The sequence below is a fragment of the Esox lucius genome, chromosome 24 (genome assembly GCF_011004845.1).
Source record: "Esox lucius isolate fEsoLuc1 chromosome 24, fEsoLuc1.pri, whole genome shotgun sequence".
NCBI lineage: Eukaryota > Metazoa > Chordata > Actinopteri > Esociformes > Esocidae > Esox > Esox lucius.
The window spans coordinates 22392124-22405620 of record NC_047592.1 but is presented as its reverse complement, the minus strand read 5'-3'; the positions used below and the strand labels follow the sequence as shown (position 1 = coordinate 22405620).

Sequence of the window (13497 nt, the reverse complement as noted above, 5' to 3'; positions counted from 1 at the left end):
GGAACCACTGTCAAAACCTGCATTTCACCGACGGTCCCCATCCACCCGACCACCTCTCCCGTGGACTCACAGTCTTTTTCTTCCACTCGCGGTCGATGGAGACGAATTCGTGGGATTTGTGTGAGCCCTCGGCGCAGGCGATGCAGATGCAGCCGTGGTCGTTCCGGCAGTAGACCTCCAGCAGCCGCTCGTGCTTTCTGCAGATCTTGTTTTCCAGCTGGTGCACTGGCTCAATGAGGCGGTGAGACATCAGCGACTTCACCTTCCTGTAGAAGGTCAAGTTTAATATAGGTGTGCTACCAACGGGAAAAGCGCTCTGGTCCCTGATTTTCAGAACTAGGAAAATGTGTTACCAGCTTGGCTGTGATGTTTTTATGAACGCGAGGTAAAAAATGTAACATGGTCAGCTACTTTTTCGAGACCTTATGTTAAAAATTACCTGATATACAAAAATATATTTTTTTATTTCTTACTGGTGGTGCCGAAGATGGGCCTCACAGAACGACCCGGGACAGGAGAGACAGGACTTCAGCGCCCTCATCTTCCTTCCGATGCATGCATCGCACGGTACCTCTCCCGTCCGGGCAAACTCCCCACCCTCTGCCGGATGTGCCTGTGGCTCGAGGTGAACCCCCGGACTGGAGGACAGTGTCCCGACCGCACCCCTCTTTGTGTTCGGTGGAGTCACCCTGACATCAAGCTCTTGGAACTGGGCTGAAATCTCGGCGAGGACCCGGTTGATGCTGAGCTCCGGCCTCCGGCTAAAGCTCTTCTTACACATGGGGCACAGAAACTTCTTGCTGTGGTCCCAGTAGCCCTGGAGTAAGTGGAGGAGGTGAAGGTAAAGGCTTTAGATCCATTTTACTTACAGTCCATAGAAACACACAGTCCCACCACATGAGCATTTGGAAGCAAAGCATCAGCCAGCCTCGGAGCCTGATGTAGACTTCCTAGCCACTGAGCCATCCCTCCAGCTTTTTTCATTTTTTAGCCTGGGTAACCGTAAGGGAATTGGTGACAATAGCTGATGTAAAAAAGGACTTTATGAAGCAAATGCGATACCTGCAGGCAGGCCTTGCAGAAACTGTGTCCGCAGGGGGTGGAGACTGGCTCCACAAACACCTCTAGGCAAATGGAGCACAGGAACGAATCCTCGGACAGGGTGTGCCCCTTGCCTGGGGAGCTCAAACCTGAGCGGTGGGAGGCAGAGGGAAGGGGAGAGGGAGAGACTGTTATAGAGACTTTTTGGAATGTTCCAGAGCTTGGGTTGGTTACTAAAAAAGCCAGGAAATACATGAGTTTACTTCTTCCGTGCCCTACTTTGGGTTTTAAAAACCAATGCCCAAACAAAGCTCATTCACTCGCATCAGGAAACAGGTTTGCGAAAATGTTTCCAAGTGATTCAGCTGTGAACCATCCCTGGAATGTAGACACGCCACCTGTGTCTCTACCATTCACCTGTTCAATATTCCGGAGAGTGCAGCACTGTGGCTTAAATGGCATCCTATCATTGTCTTAATAGTGCTCTGTGCCAATGTAGAATAAAATGACACCTGTTATGTTTCAAAGCTACATTTTCAAGAAGGATATTCCATTTACAAAAGGTCAGTTCCTCAAATATAGGAAGTTTAGAGGGTTGAAGTGAAAGCATTTGGCACAATCTTTGAACCTGCTAATGTCAAATTCATGGTTAATAATTAACTTTAAGACAATAATCTTTCACATAACCTTAAAATACAATGTGAGACCTGGGTCATTTATCCTCCCACACGCCAATGAGTCACATTTTTGTGTGTTATATTCCTTACAGGATCAGTATGTCTTTAAACATACTTACGAAAACAATACCCCCATATGCTGTGAGAAAAACTCCAAATTCTTGATAACCAATGACACATGATCATATAAAACAATACAGCATTAAAACAGGATAGATGAAAGGAACAGAAAGGTCATTATAAATATAGATAATAAAACGTACTCTGCATGCTGGCTGAGTTTTCCTGATACTTCTTTTCTTTTTACAGTTCTCTGGGCAGTGGACCTGTTTTCTCCCCGCTACACTAATGTGTATTGTACTCAGTAAATCCACAACAGGTTTTGACCCTGTGAAACTACAACCTCCTACTTTCCTCCCCCTCAACATCACACGCCCTGTGGGTGTGTCCAAACTTCACCCAGACCCATTTTCAAAGCAAGAGGGCCATTTTGAGGATCATGTAGATACCTATGTTGTGTGTAATCCTATGAATGTTGATGGTCAAAACTAAAAACTGTTCCAAGGCTAGCCATCCGAGTTGGACGGTATATCAGGTCAGGACCTACAGGAAAGGAGGCCCTCTCCTCATCTCCGGCACCTTATGCTAAATTATCCCTAAAACCGAATAAACGAATATTTAAACAAAATACAGTGTTAAAAATATAAATAAATAAATAAATATATGTGAAATAGTTTCAAAATTATGCTTTTGTATGTGTTTTTCATTGTATGAAAAACGTGACTTACATTTGGAAATGTATTTGGGACCAATATACAGTATATTTATTTTTTATATTTGCTGAGGTGTGGTTGTCTTGTACAAGCATATCAGAAGCTTAAGCAAAATGTATCAGACAATAATTGTCATATGTGTGCACAGTATTTTAAATATTTGCAAGTAATCTTTGCAACTTTTAGTAATGGTGTATTAGTGATATCAAGCATAATTGTAAAATATTCCCTGCTGTTGCCTATTATCCAAGTTCTAAACCTTTCAAGTGGCACATTCTCCATTCCCCAATATACCTAAGAGTAAACAATGTAAAGACAGGCTTTGTGGACACAGATTAAGGCTAGTGTAAAGGACAAAAATATCAAGCTCAGTTGAGAATCTCCATTCTCCATAGTCCTAGACTATGTCTGGAAACACCGTGCTCTGCCTCTATTACTTTCGTTAGTTATAGAGCCATCACGGAATTGGGATATTTTAAGAATTCTCACTTTAACTCACTTTTAAAAATGTGAAGAGTTAGGCGTGATCAGAACAATGTATTGTATAGTTTGATTGATCGATTTCAGACAAACAGCTGGACATTTGAATTGTAAAGGTGTATTGTCTTAAAATAGCAAAAGGTAGGGGAAGATGTGTTGTAATAGCGCTTGTAGATATGTTTTGACTGACACGACCGTGACGTTATCTTGCCAGACTCCAACCTTTATATAATAGCCTAATCTGAATTATTATTTTGAAGTAGGGAAACGGATTTTAAACTCCTAATAAAGTGTATACAAATACTAATATGATCATACGTAAGATGCTTGACTCACGAGTAAAAATAATTGTTTTGGTTGAGCGTGCGGTTTCGATGATTTCAATATCATTTCAATTCATCGCGCAGCCCTACTCTTCAGCTGCACTTCTTATATTGCTATAGAATAATAATAATGAAAAAAGTATCATATACCCATACAGCCGCCAGAATCAGATGGCAACAGTGCCCAGTAACCGGTGCACTCTCTTTCTCTCGACGGCCTCCCACAAAATGCCCACAGTCCCAAATAGTGCGAAGTAGATCTGCGGTTTGAATGACACACAGAGGACCCAAAATATTTGCGTTTTTTAATTAACTATATCATATTTTGGAGGCCTTTAATGCATAATCGGAATTGCAGATGAATTGATCGGGGACAAAAAAATATATATATAATTTTTTTTTTAAAGATCCGGGGATAGCCCCGGACGCCTAGGTCTCGGTGTTTATGGTAAAACACAGCTAATCTTTTTTTCCTACTTTTTCTACTGTGCCTAGTGTACCGTTGTACGCCTAGAGTGAATAGAGTGCCGCACACTGAAGGATCCAGTCCTGTTCAAAGATTGCGTCCTTTCTTTCTCGTTTCCATGACTGACATCCAGATGAAGGATATATTCCTGAGGGCTTCACATTCCAGGTGTCCACAAAGTTTTCCATACCACAAGATACACATCTTATACATTTATGTACATTTTCTGGCCATGAGGGAAGGGGAATTTGCTCAAATGTAGGGGCTGCTTATGGAGCTATCTATTAGACCAGGCAATTCCATGCCTTTTTGTTTGAAGCCACTTTATGTAACACCCCTTCATGGAACACCCAGGGTGTAAACTATCCAATTAGGAGAGAGAAGTTCTGCGCCCATCTGAAATGTCTGTCATATGGTATTAAAGTCTAACAAGAAACCCACCTGAAAAATGATTCCCTTATTAGGATTAAATGGATGGGGCAAATATATCACCACCAGGGAAGACGATTTGTCAGGATGTCAGGGATACTTGTTTATTGGAGTTTGTGGTCCGACACATGACAATTAAACTCAATGTCATAACATACTCTACTGATTCTAATTCCTGAGCCATTCTGTCCCAGAGTAAGACAGTTAACTGAATTACTCCCAGGTCTCAGCAGTGAATAAGAACATGTTCTTAGCGTACAAATTTGACATGATTACTTGTTATAAAATATATCCCTCAACAAATGATCAAGATCTTAAAATGTCAGGAATGTCTTTCAATTAAAAACCTTATCTCAGAATGTATGAATACAGTTAAAACCATAAACTGGCAAAAACACATTTCCAAACATAACAAATAAATCTATTTTATTCCAATCAATAATATTGTGATATAACCACAATAATTAATAAAAAGAAATCCACATTAATCTCAATGTAGAAATTAACCAAAAATAAAATCAAGCAATAATTAAAAAAATTTAACAGAGTGAGCCTCAAGCGGAGACATTTTCATAGAATTTTTCAAGGTGTCTAAAGATTCAGTTACCTCTTCTACTACCATACATGAAATGATGTTGTATTTGGACTGGCTTAAGTAAATAAATAATGTTAGCTAGCAACATAAGCTGGGCAGATATAATATCAACAAAAGATTTGCCAAACTAAATTAACATAACCCGCTCAATTGTTTCCAATGGGTAGCTAATAAAGTTGGGTGGGTAGAATCTAAGAAATTAGGTGGACAAAACCAAGCATGACCTAGTGAGATACTGATATCTACATTATTTTCCCATCTTTTTATTATCTTTAGATACTTTGTTATACTGACAATTATGTGTGTTGGCGTGTGTTAAATGTGGGATTTTAAGAAAATCCATGAGAATATTTTCTTCTCAAAGTCTGCAGCACCAATCAATTAAATTCAACTTAATTAGCATGAAAGTTATTACAACCATATTGCCAAAGTTAGAAGTACAGTAAGAAGGAGTCTACATGGTAGCAGCCCCATTTAAGGGGACATCAAGAACAACAATAACAAGCATTATATTCAGAAATATTCAGCAATAACAAAATGCTCAGAGTGAACAACAGGTACAAATAAACAGATAAGTCATATAAACACTAAGGGCAGAAATGACTGTCATCATCTGAAAGACCTAGCAACAGCTAAAACATTGAGGTTAACAGTAACAATGAAGTGAGAATACATAAATAATGAATAAAATGTAACAGTTCACGGCAGGTCACAGGTTATCCCTTATTTTGTGGCACTCTCTGAGGAAGCGTCCAGCTAGGGGGGCTGTGTGTTCCTCCCCCAAGAACACCTGCATCTTTTCCTCATTGGACAGCATGGTGAATGATGGCACTAGTGTTTCAAATTTATTAAAGAAATGGTGTCTGGTTTTTGTGTAATGTTGGCAGTGTGGTAGAAAGTGCATCTCTGTCTCTACCTCATCTGTCGTACAGTGACCACATGTTCTGGATTATTTTGGTAACCAGGTTTTTTTGTGCCTACCTTTTTCAAACACCATCCTTACATATTCAAACACTTAAATTCCTAATAAATTATAGTTATTGTCGCTTATTACAATAACCCTAAGAAGTTTAAATTTAGCCGAACATTTTGAAGTGGATTTACAAATAATTTAATTTGACACATGAAATAGAATTTCCTGATTCATCAACAAATCAGCTCTTGGCCTGGTCCTCAAATTACTTAAAGAGATGTACTGTGCATCTTCCCACCAAAACTAAATTATTCAGATCTACAGTTCCGGACACAAACAAGGTTTTTCAGATATTTTCTGACACGCATAGCATCCTGGTTAAGATGAGTCCTCATCCCATGTCATTGATTGTGTAGATTACTTGTTTTATAGGTACAATATGTACACCGATCAGCCATAACATTATAACCACCTGCCTAAGATTGTCTAGGTCCCCCTTTTGCCGCCAAAACAGCCCTGACCCGTCGAGGCATGGACTCCACTAGATCTCTGAAGGTGTGCTGTGGTAACTGGCACCAAGACTAGCAGCAGACACTTTAAATCCTGTATGTTTCTAGGTGGGGCCTCCATGGATCGGACTTGTTTGTCCAGCGCACCCCACAGATGCTAAATTGGATTGAGTTCTGGGGAATTGGGAGGCCAAGTCAACACCTTGATCTCGTTGTTGTGTTCCTCAAAAATTCCTGAACCATTTTTGCTTTGTGGCAGGGTGCATTATCATGCTGAAAGAGGCCAATGCCATCAGGGAATACCATTGCCAAGGGGTGCACATGGGCAGCAACAATGCTCAGGTAGGTGGTACTTGTCAAAGTAACATCCACATGAATGGCAGGACCCAAGGTTTCCCAGCAGAACATTGTCCAAAGCGTAACATTGCCTCTGCCGGCTTGCCTTCTTCCCATAGTTCATCCTGGTGCCATGTGTTCTCCATGTAACTGACGCTCACGCACCCGGCCATCCACGTGATGTAAAAGAATATGTGATTCATCAGACCAGGCCACCTTCTTCCATTGTTCCGTGGTCCAGTTCAGATGCTCACCTGTCCATTGTAGGCACTTTCGGCAGTGGACAGGAGTGAGTATGGGCATCCTGACTGGTCTGCGGCTACACAGCCCAATATGCAACAAACTGCGATGCACTGTGTGTTCTGACACCTTTCAATCAGTACCAGCATTCATTTTTTCAGCAGTTTGAGCTAGAGTAGCTTGTCTGTTGTATCAGACCACACACCTTTGCTCCCCACATGCATCAGTGAGCCTTAGCTGTCCATGGCCGGGTCACCGCTTTTCCTCTCTTGGACCACTTTTGATAGGTACTGACCACTGCAGACCGGGAACACCCAACAAGGGCTGCAGTTTTGGAGATGCTCTGACCCAGTCGTCTAGCAATCCCAATTTGGCCCTTGTCAAAGTCGCTCAGATCCTTACGCTTGCCCATTTTTCCTGCTTCTAACACATTACCTTTGAGGACAGAATGTTCACTTGCTGTCTAATAAATGACAGGTGCCATGATAGTGAGATTATCAGTGTTATTCACTTCACCTGTCAGTGGTCAAAATGTTGTTGCTGATCGGTGTATATGTTAGCTTTCAAACTTGGTGGTTGGGGAATAAGAACATTGGACATTTTGGAAACTAGAATAGTGAGCAATCTGTCATTCTGTCCCTGAATAAGACTTGAACCCTAATTGCTCCGTCTCCCCTAAGTTGTTGCTGAAAAGAACAATAGGATGGATCCACCTTTCAGGTTGTGTGTAAATGGTGCAGATGGAGTGTACCAAGACAATTTAATTTCCGCGCACCTCGGAAATTGTAAGAGGAAGGACCTCATCTCTTTCTGCACTGAGGCAAGGATCGAATATGGGGAAGATGTGTCCTTTGAATTCACACCCTGTGTACGTAAAGATGTGGGACTTTTCTATCACATCATAGAATGACACTTGTCCTTCCTCATAATCCAGGAAGACACCAACTTTCTCCGGTCGGGTCAAAAGTAAGACATGGCTTGGTACTTTTGTGAATGCCAGATATTCTTTGCCGTCCATATGACAAAAGGTCCATAACCCTGTTTCAGGCTCAGGATAAATTAATTCCTTCCTTGGTATTGTCTCACAAGCTACTCCTATCGCCCAGTTTGATTTCCCCTGCAATCCAACTTCCCAATAATGTTTCCCAAAGTTATACCCCTGTTTTGCCAGGACGCAGACATCCTCAGTGAATCTCTCAGGATTATCTGGCACCTTTTGACTCTTCTTTAATTTCTTCACTTGTTTTCCATCCTCTGAGAGACTGAGCCATGGGCCTGCAGTGTTTGGGTCCATGATCACGTCCGCTGAATTCATGAAGGAAACAATATTTTAATGTCTGAACGTTTTAACTGGGAAATATCAAATCTAAACCCTCTGCAGTTTGCTTTTAAAACCGTATACGGAAATGTGAGTAATTCATTTACCAGAGTAAGTCTGCATCTTTTGCAGTTCTGCCAAGGAAAATTGCAAAATGTTAAGAAATGACTGCAAAAACGGAACGAACATTTAAATATCCTTTAATGACTTACACTTGCTTTAATCTTACCAGTGGCTGAAAGCTTTCTTAGTTCTTCTGTAACAGACTCATTCACCTGACATATTGCATGTCGAACACACCCTAAGAAGTCAACTGGAGGAACGTGGATGTTAGTCCAGTCTTTCATTTTTGGAAGGATGGAGGTTTGACTGAATCTCTGTTTCAGGGAGGTGAAAATTTACTATCAAAATTATGTTTAAGCAAGAAATAAAGATAGCCTTTTACAACCCTGTTTCCCAAAAAGTTTGGATGCTGCATAAAATGCAAATAAAAACTGAATGCAGTGATGTGCAAATCATTTATCCCTATATTTACTTGAATAGTATAAAGACAACATAGCAAATGTTGAAACTGAGAAATGTTATTATTTTTGGAAAAATACATGCCCATTTTGAATTTACCAGCAACACATTTAAAAAAAGTTGGGACAGAGGCACGTTTACCACTGTGTTGCATCACCTCTTTTAACAATACTCTGTACGTGTTTGGGAACTGAGGAGACCAATTGCTGTAGTTTTGAAAGTGAAATGTTTTCCCATTCTTGCTTGATATAGGATTGCAGCTGCTTAACAGTTCAGGGTCTCCTTTGTCGTATTTTTCGTTTCATAATGCACCAAATGTTTATGTGCTATGGCATTGTCCTGCTGAAATAAGCAAGGACTTCCCTGATAAGACATTATCTAGATGGCAACATATGTTGCTCCAAAACCTGTTTATATTGTGCAGCATTAATGGGGCATTCACAGATGTGCAAGTCACCCATACCATGTGCACTATTACATCCCCTTACCATCGCGGATGCTGGCTATTGAACTCTGCACTGATGACAAGCCGGATGGTCCCTCTCTTCTTTAGCCCAAAGTATGCAGCATTCATGATTCCCAAATATTCCCATTATTTAAAATGTTGCTTTGTCAGACCACAGGACAATTTTCCACTTTGCCTCAGTCCATCTCAAATGACCTCAGGCCCAGAGAATGCGACAGCATTTCTGGATCTTGTTTATATCTGGTTTCTTCATTGCATGGTACAGTTTCAACTTGCCTTTGTGGATGCAGCAACTTACTATGTTTGCCGACAATGGTTTTCGTTCCTGAGCCCATGCAGTGATATCTACTACAGGATCGTGTCTGTTTTTAACGCAGTGCTGCCTGAGGGACTGAAGATCGCGGCCAACCCATATTGGTTTTCGGCCTCCATTGCATACAGAGATTTCTCCGCACTCTCTGAATCTTTTAATTATATTATGTACTGTAGATGATGAGATCCCCAAACTCGTTGCACTTCTACATTGTGAAACACTGTTCTTAAATGGTTGCCTATTTTCCTGCGTTGTCTTTCACTGAGTGATGAACTCCTGCCCATCCTCATCCTCTCTGGGAGGCTCTTTTTATACACAATTATGTTACTGATGTTGAAGTGTATGAATGTATGCTTGTTATGTTTAGTTTACAACAGAACATCTGTTTATCATCTGTTTATCATCTGTTTATCATCTGTTTATCATCTGTTTATCATCTGTTTATCCGTACGCAGGAAGTCACGTGCGACTGTAATCAGCCAATGGGCTAACAGTACTGTGTTGTGTATTCTGTCCTGCGATCTCTATGAAATAGAGGACAACCGGAAGTTCTTTGAGATGGGATGAGTTTGTAAGATCGAGTTTTTAACATCATGAACAATCGACTATCAAATGCTGCAATAAATAATAGAAGGACTCTCTCCGTTGACAAATCATTATTTCAACCACTATAGGAAACACTGACCTGTTATTTCAACCACTATAGGAAAACTGACCTGTTATTTCAACCACAATACTGACCTGTTATTTCAACCACTATAGGAAACACTGACCTGTTATTTCAACCACAATACTGACCTGCACTCAATACTTAGTTGGGGCTCCTTTTGCCTGAATTACTGCAGCAATGCGTCGTGACATGGAGTCGATCAGTCTGTGGCACTGCTCAGGTTTTATGAGAGCACAGGTTGCTTTAATCGTGGCCTTCAGCTCTTCTGCATTGTTGGGTCTGGCGTATCGCATCTTCCTATTCACAATACCCCATAGATTTTCTATAGGCTTAAGGTCAGGAAAGATTGCTGGCCAATTTAGAACAGGGATACCATGGTCCTTAAACCAGGTACTGGTAGCTTAGGCACTGAGTGCAGGTGCCAAGTCCTGTTGGAAAATGAAATCTGCATCTCCATAAAGTTGGTCAGCAGCAGGAAGCATGAAGTGCCCTAAAACTTCCTGGTAGACAGCTGCGTTGACCTTGGACCTCAGAAAACACAGTGGACCAACACCAGCAAATGACATGGCACCCCAAACCATCACTGACTGTGGAAACTTTACACTGAACTTCAAGCAACGTTGATTCTGTGCCTCTCCTCTCTTCCTCCAGACTCTAGGACCTTGATTTCCAAAGGAAATGCAAAATGTACTTTCATCAGAGAACATAACTTTGGACCACTCAGCAGCAGTCCAGTCCTTTTTGTCTTTAGCCCAGGCAAGATGCTTCTGACGCTGTGTCTTGTTCAAGAGTGGCTTGACACAAGGAATGCGACAGCTGAAACCCATGTCTTGCATACGTTTGTGCGTGGTGGTTCTTGAAGCATTGACTCCAGCTGCAGTCCACTCTTTGTGAATCTCCCCCAAATTTTTGAATGGGTTTTGTTTCACAATCCTCTCCAGGGTGCAGTTATCCCTATTGCTTATACACTTTTTTCTACCACATCTTTTCCTTGCCTTCGCCTCTCTATTAATGTGCTTGGACACAGAGCTCTGTGAACAGCCAGCCTCTTTAGCTATGACCTTTTGTGTCTTGCCCTCCTTGTGCAAGGTGTCAATGGTCGTCCTTTGGACAGCTGTCAAGTCAGCAGTCTTCCCCATGATTGTGTTGCCTACAGAACTAGAACTAGAGACCATTTAAAGGCCTTTGCAGGTGTTTTGAGTTAATTAGCTGATTAGAGTGTGGCACCAGGTGTCTTCAATATTGAACCTATTCACAATATTCAAATTTTCTGAGATACTGAATTTGGGGTTTTCATTAGTTGTCAGTTATAATCATCAAAATTAAAACAAATAAACATATCAGTCTGTGTGGAATGAATATATACATTATACAAGTTTCCCTTTTTGAATGGAATTACTGAAATAAATCAACTTTTTGATGATATTCTAATTATATGACCAGCACCTGTATATAGGGGTTAAATTATTTAACACATTCAGTATTTCTTTAGATTTTACACAGCCTCCAAACTATTTGGGAAACGGGGGGTTGTACCAAATTGTTGATATTTTCAGCTTCAATATGAAATACTAAATTACTAGATTAAAACCATCACATACCTGTAGAAATAGGAGGTTATCCTCAGTGTTTGAAAGCTGCTCCAGGTCATGCATTTTGTTCTGCATCTCAGTCATTTCCTGCAACAGTTTGTTAATTACCCCTTCTGCCTGCATTTCTGCTGCTTTCTGCTTCTTCTCGATCGTCTTGATGAGTTCAGCCTGGCTTGACTCAATGGATTGTATCAGCGCAGTGAAGACCTCCAGACTGTCTGCCATTTCTGCTTCTGCGTTGTGCTGATGAGAATGTAAATTGTTAGTACATCACTGACATTGACAATAGATTCATGGATTTAGACTAAACCCAATGGGAATTAGTTATACATAGTGTCTCATCTGGGTCAAATTGATACTGAATACCTTAACATCATGTTGAATTCCTCTGTAATCTAAGGACTCACCCTACTTAACTCCATCGAAGCATTGATCTCATCTATCTTTTTCTGTCGGTTTTGGATCATTTTCTGCACTTCTTTCTTGTTACTCTGAATCTGAATCTTTGGGTAACAATGTACAGTAAAGTTATTCTCCATTTCATTCACAGGACTGAGTTGTTCTATGGCATAATCTTTAAAACCAGACAATATATTTAGTAAAAAATGTTTTAAAAGCTTACCATTTTCTCTTGCGATTCTGTTTGTACTGTCACAGTGTGGTGATTATTGTGTTCCATCTCTGCACAAAACTGACACACGTAGGTCTGGTCATTCCTACAGAACAGCTCCAGGAGTCTCCCGTGCTTCTTACACATCCTGTCCTCCAGGTTCCCCACAGGATTGATCAGCTTGTGTCTCTTAAGAGACGCCACTCTCTGATGAGGCTCCAGGTGAGTCTCACAGTAAGAAGTCAGACACACCAGGCAGGACTTCAGGGCCTTGAGTTTCTGCCCAGTGCACACGTCACATACCACCTCTCCACTAGCAGCTATGCAACCTTCATGAAATGTAATATTCTTAAAATGATCAACTAACTCCCTGAATGTTGTGTTGATTCGAAGCTCAGGCCTTCTGTCAAAGATCTCCTTACAGAACGGGCACTGGAACTGATTGCAGCCATCCCAGTAGGTCCCGATACAATTCTTACAGAAGTTGTGGCCACATGGAGTTGAGACTGGGTCAGTGAATGGGTCTAGACAGATAGAGCACTGGAACTGGCTCTCATTCAGGGAGGTAGCCATATCTGAAAAGAGAGTCGTTTTTTTATCTAGCCATGCAAATGTCAACCGAAACCGTGTCCCTTCAAGGTAGGTGCGACAGTGCCTGTGTATGCAAAGACAAATGTGTCGATCAGTTGGATGAAACATGTGTTTAAAGGAAACTACATTTCAACTAAATAATGTATGTGTCACGTCCTGGCTATGCCCCCTAGCCATCTCTGCACTGGGCTGGGGCCATAGTCAGGACAGGACAGAAGGTGGTGCCTTTAGCCACCTTTAATCCTTTTGGTCTCCCCAATTGGAGGCAGGTGGAGATCGTTGCCTCCAATTGGGGAACCTATTTATGTTTTCTGTTTGGCCACACCCAGGGTGGTTCATTTTGGTTTCATTTCGTATTGAATGCCCTACGTCACTGGTTGCTGCTGTTGGTTGGTTTCTTGTTGTGATTGAAACCATGGGTTATTTCCACCATTTTGACTTTGTGCCTGTGTCCTACCACAACCGTCACAGTATGCACTGGTTCTATAGCATTAAAGATCAAAATCTTTACTGTACATTGTGTAATTAGTTGAGAACAAAATTACATAAAACAGTCAATGGAAACCAAAATCACCAACCGATTGAGGGCTAGATTAAAACTGACACTGAAAATCAAAATAAACATTTGAAATC

The 13497-nt window shown here is 41.2% G+C and overlaps 1 protein-coding gene across 1 annotated transcript in view; it reads right to left on the bottom strand.

The window, feature by feature from the left end:
- Window positions 1-13034, bottom strand: part of LOC105006148 — a 28865-nt gene extending 15831 nt beyond the window's left edge. Inside the window, exons 1-10 of the mRNA XM_034290438.1 lie at window positions 12286-13034; window positions 12071-12166; window positions 11673-11906; window positions 8330-8477; window positions 8208-8234; window positions 7546-8087; window positions 3445-3607; window positions 1063-1190; window positions 474-817; window positions 71-266 (exon numbers count right to left, since the gene is read on the bottom strand). Of these exons, the coding sequence (XP_034146329.1) occupies window positions 71-266; window positions 474-817; window positions 1063-1190; window positions 3445-3607; window positions 7546-8087; window positions 8208-8234; window positions 8330-8477; window positions 11673-11906; window positions 12071-12166; window positions 12286-12972 (2565 nt within the window). The 5' untranslated portion in view covers window positions 12973-13034. The remainder of the gene's footprint in view (window positions 1-70; window positions 267-473; window positions 818-1062; window positions 1191-3444; window positions 3608-7545; window positions 8088-8207; window positions 8235-8329; window positions 8478-11672; window positions 11907-12070; window positions 12167-12285) is intronic.
- Window positions 13035-13497: the final 463 nt, after the last annotated feature.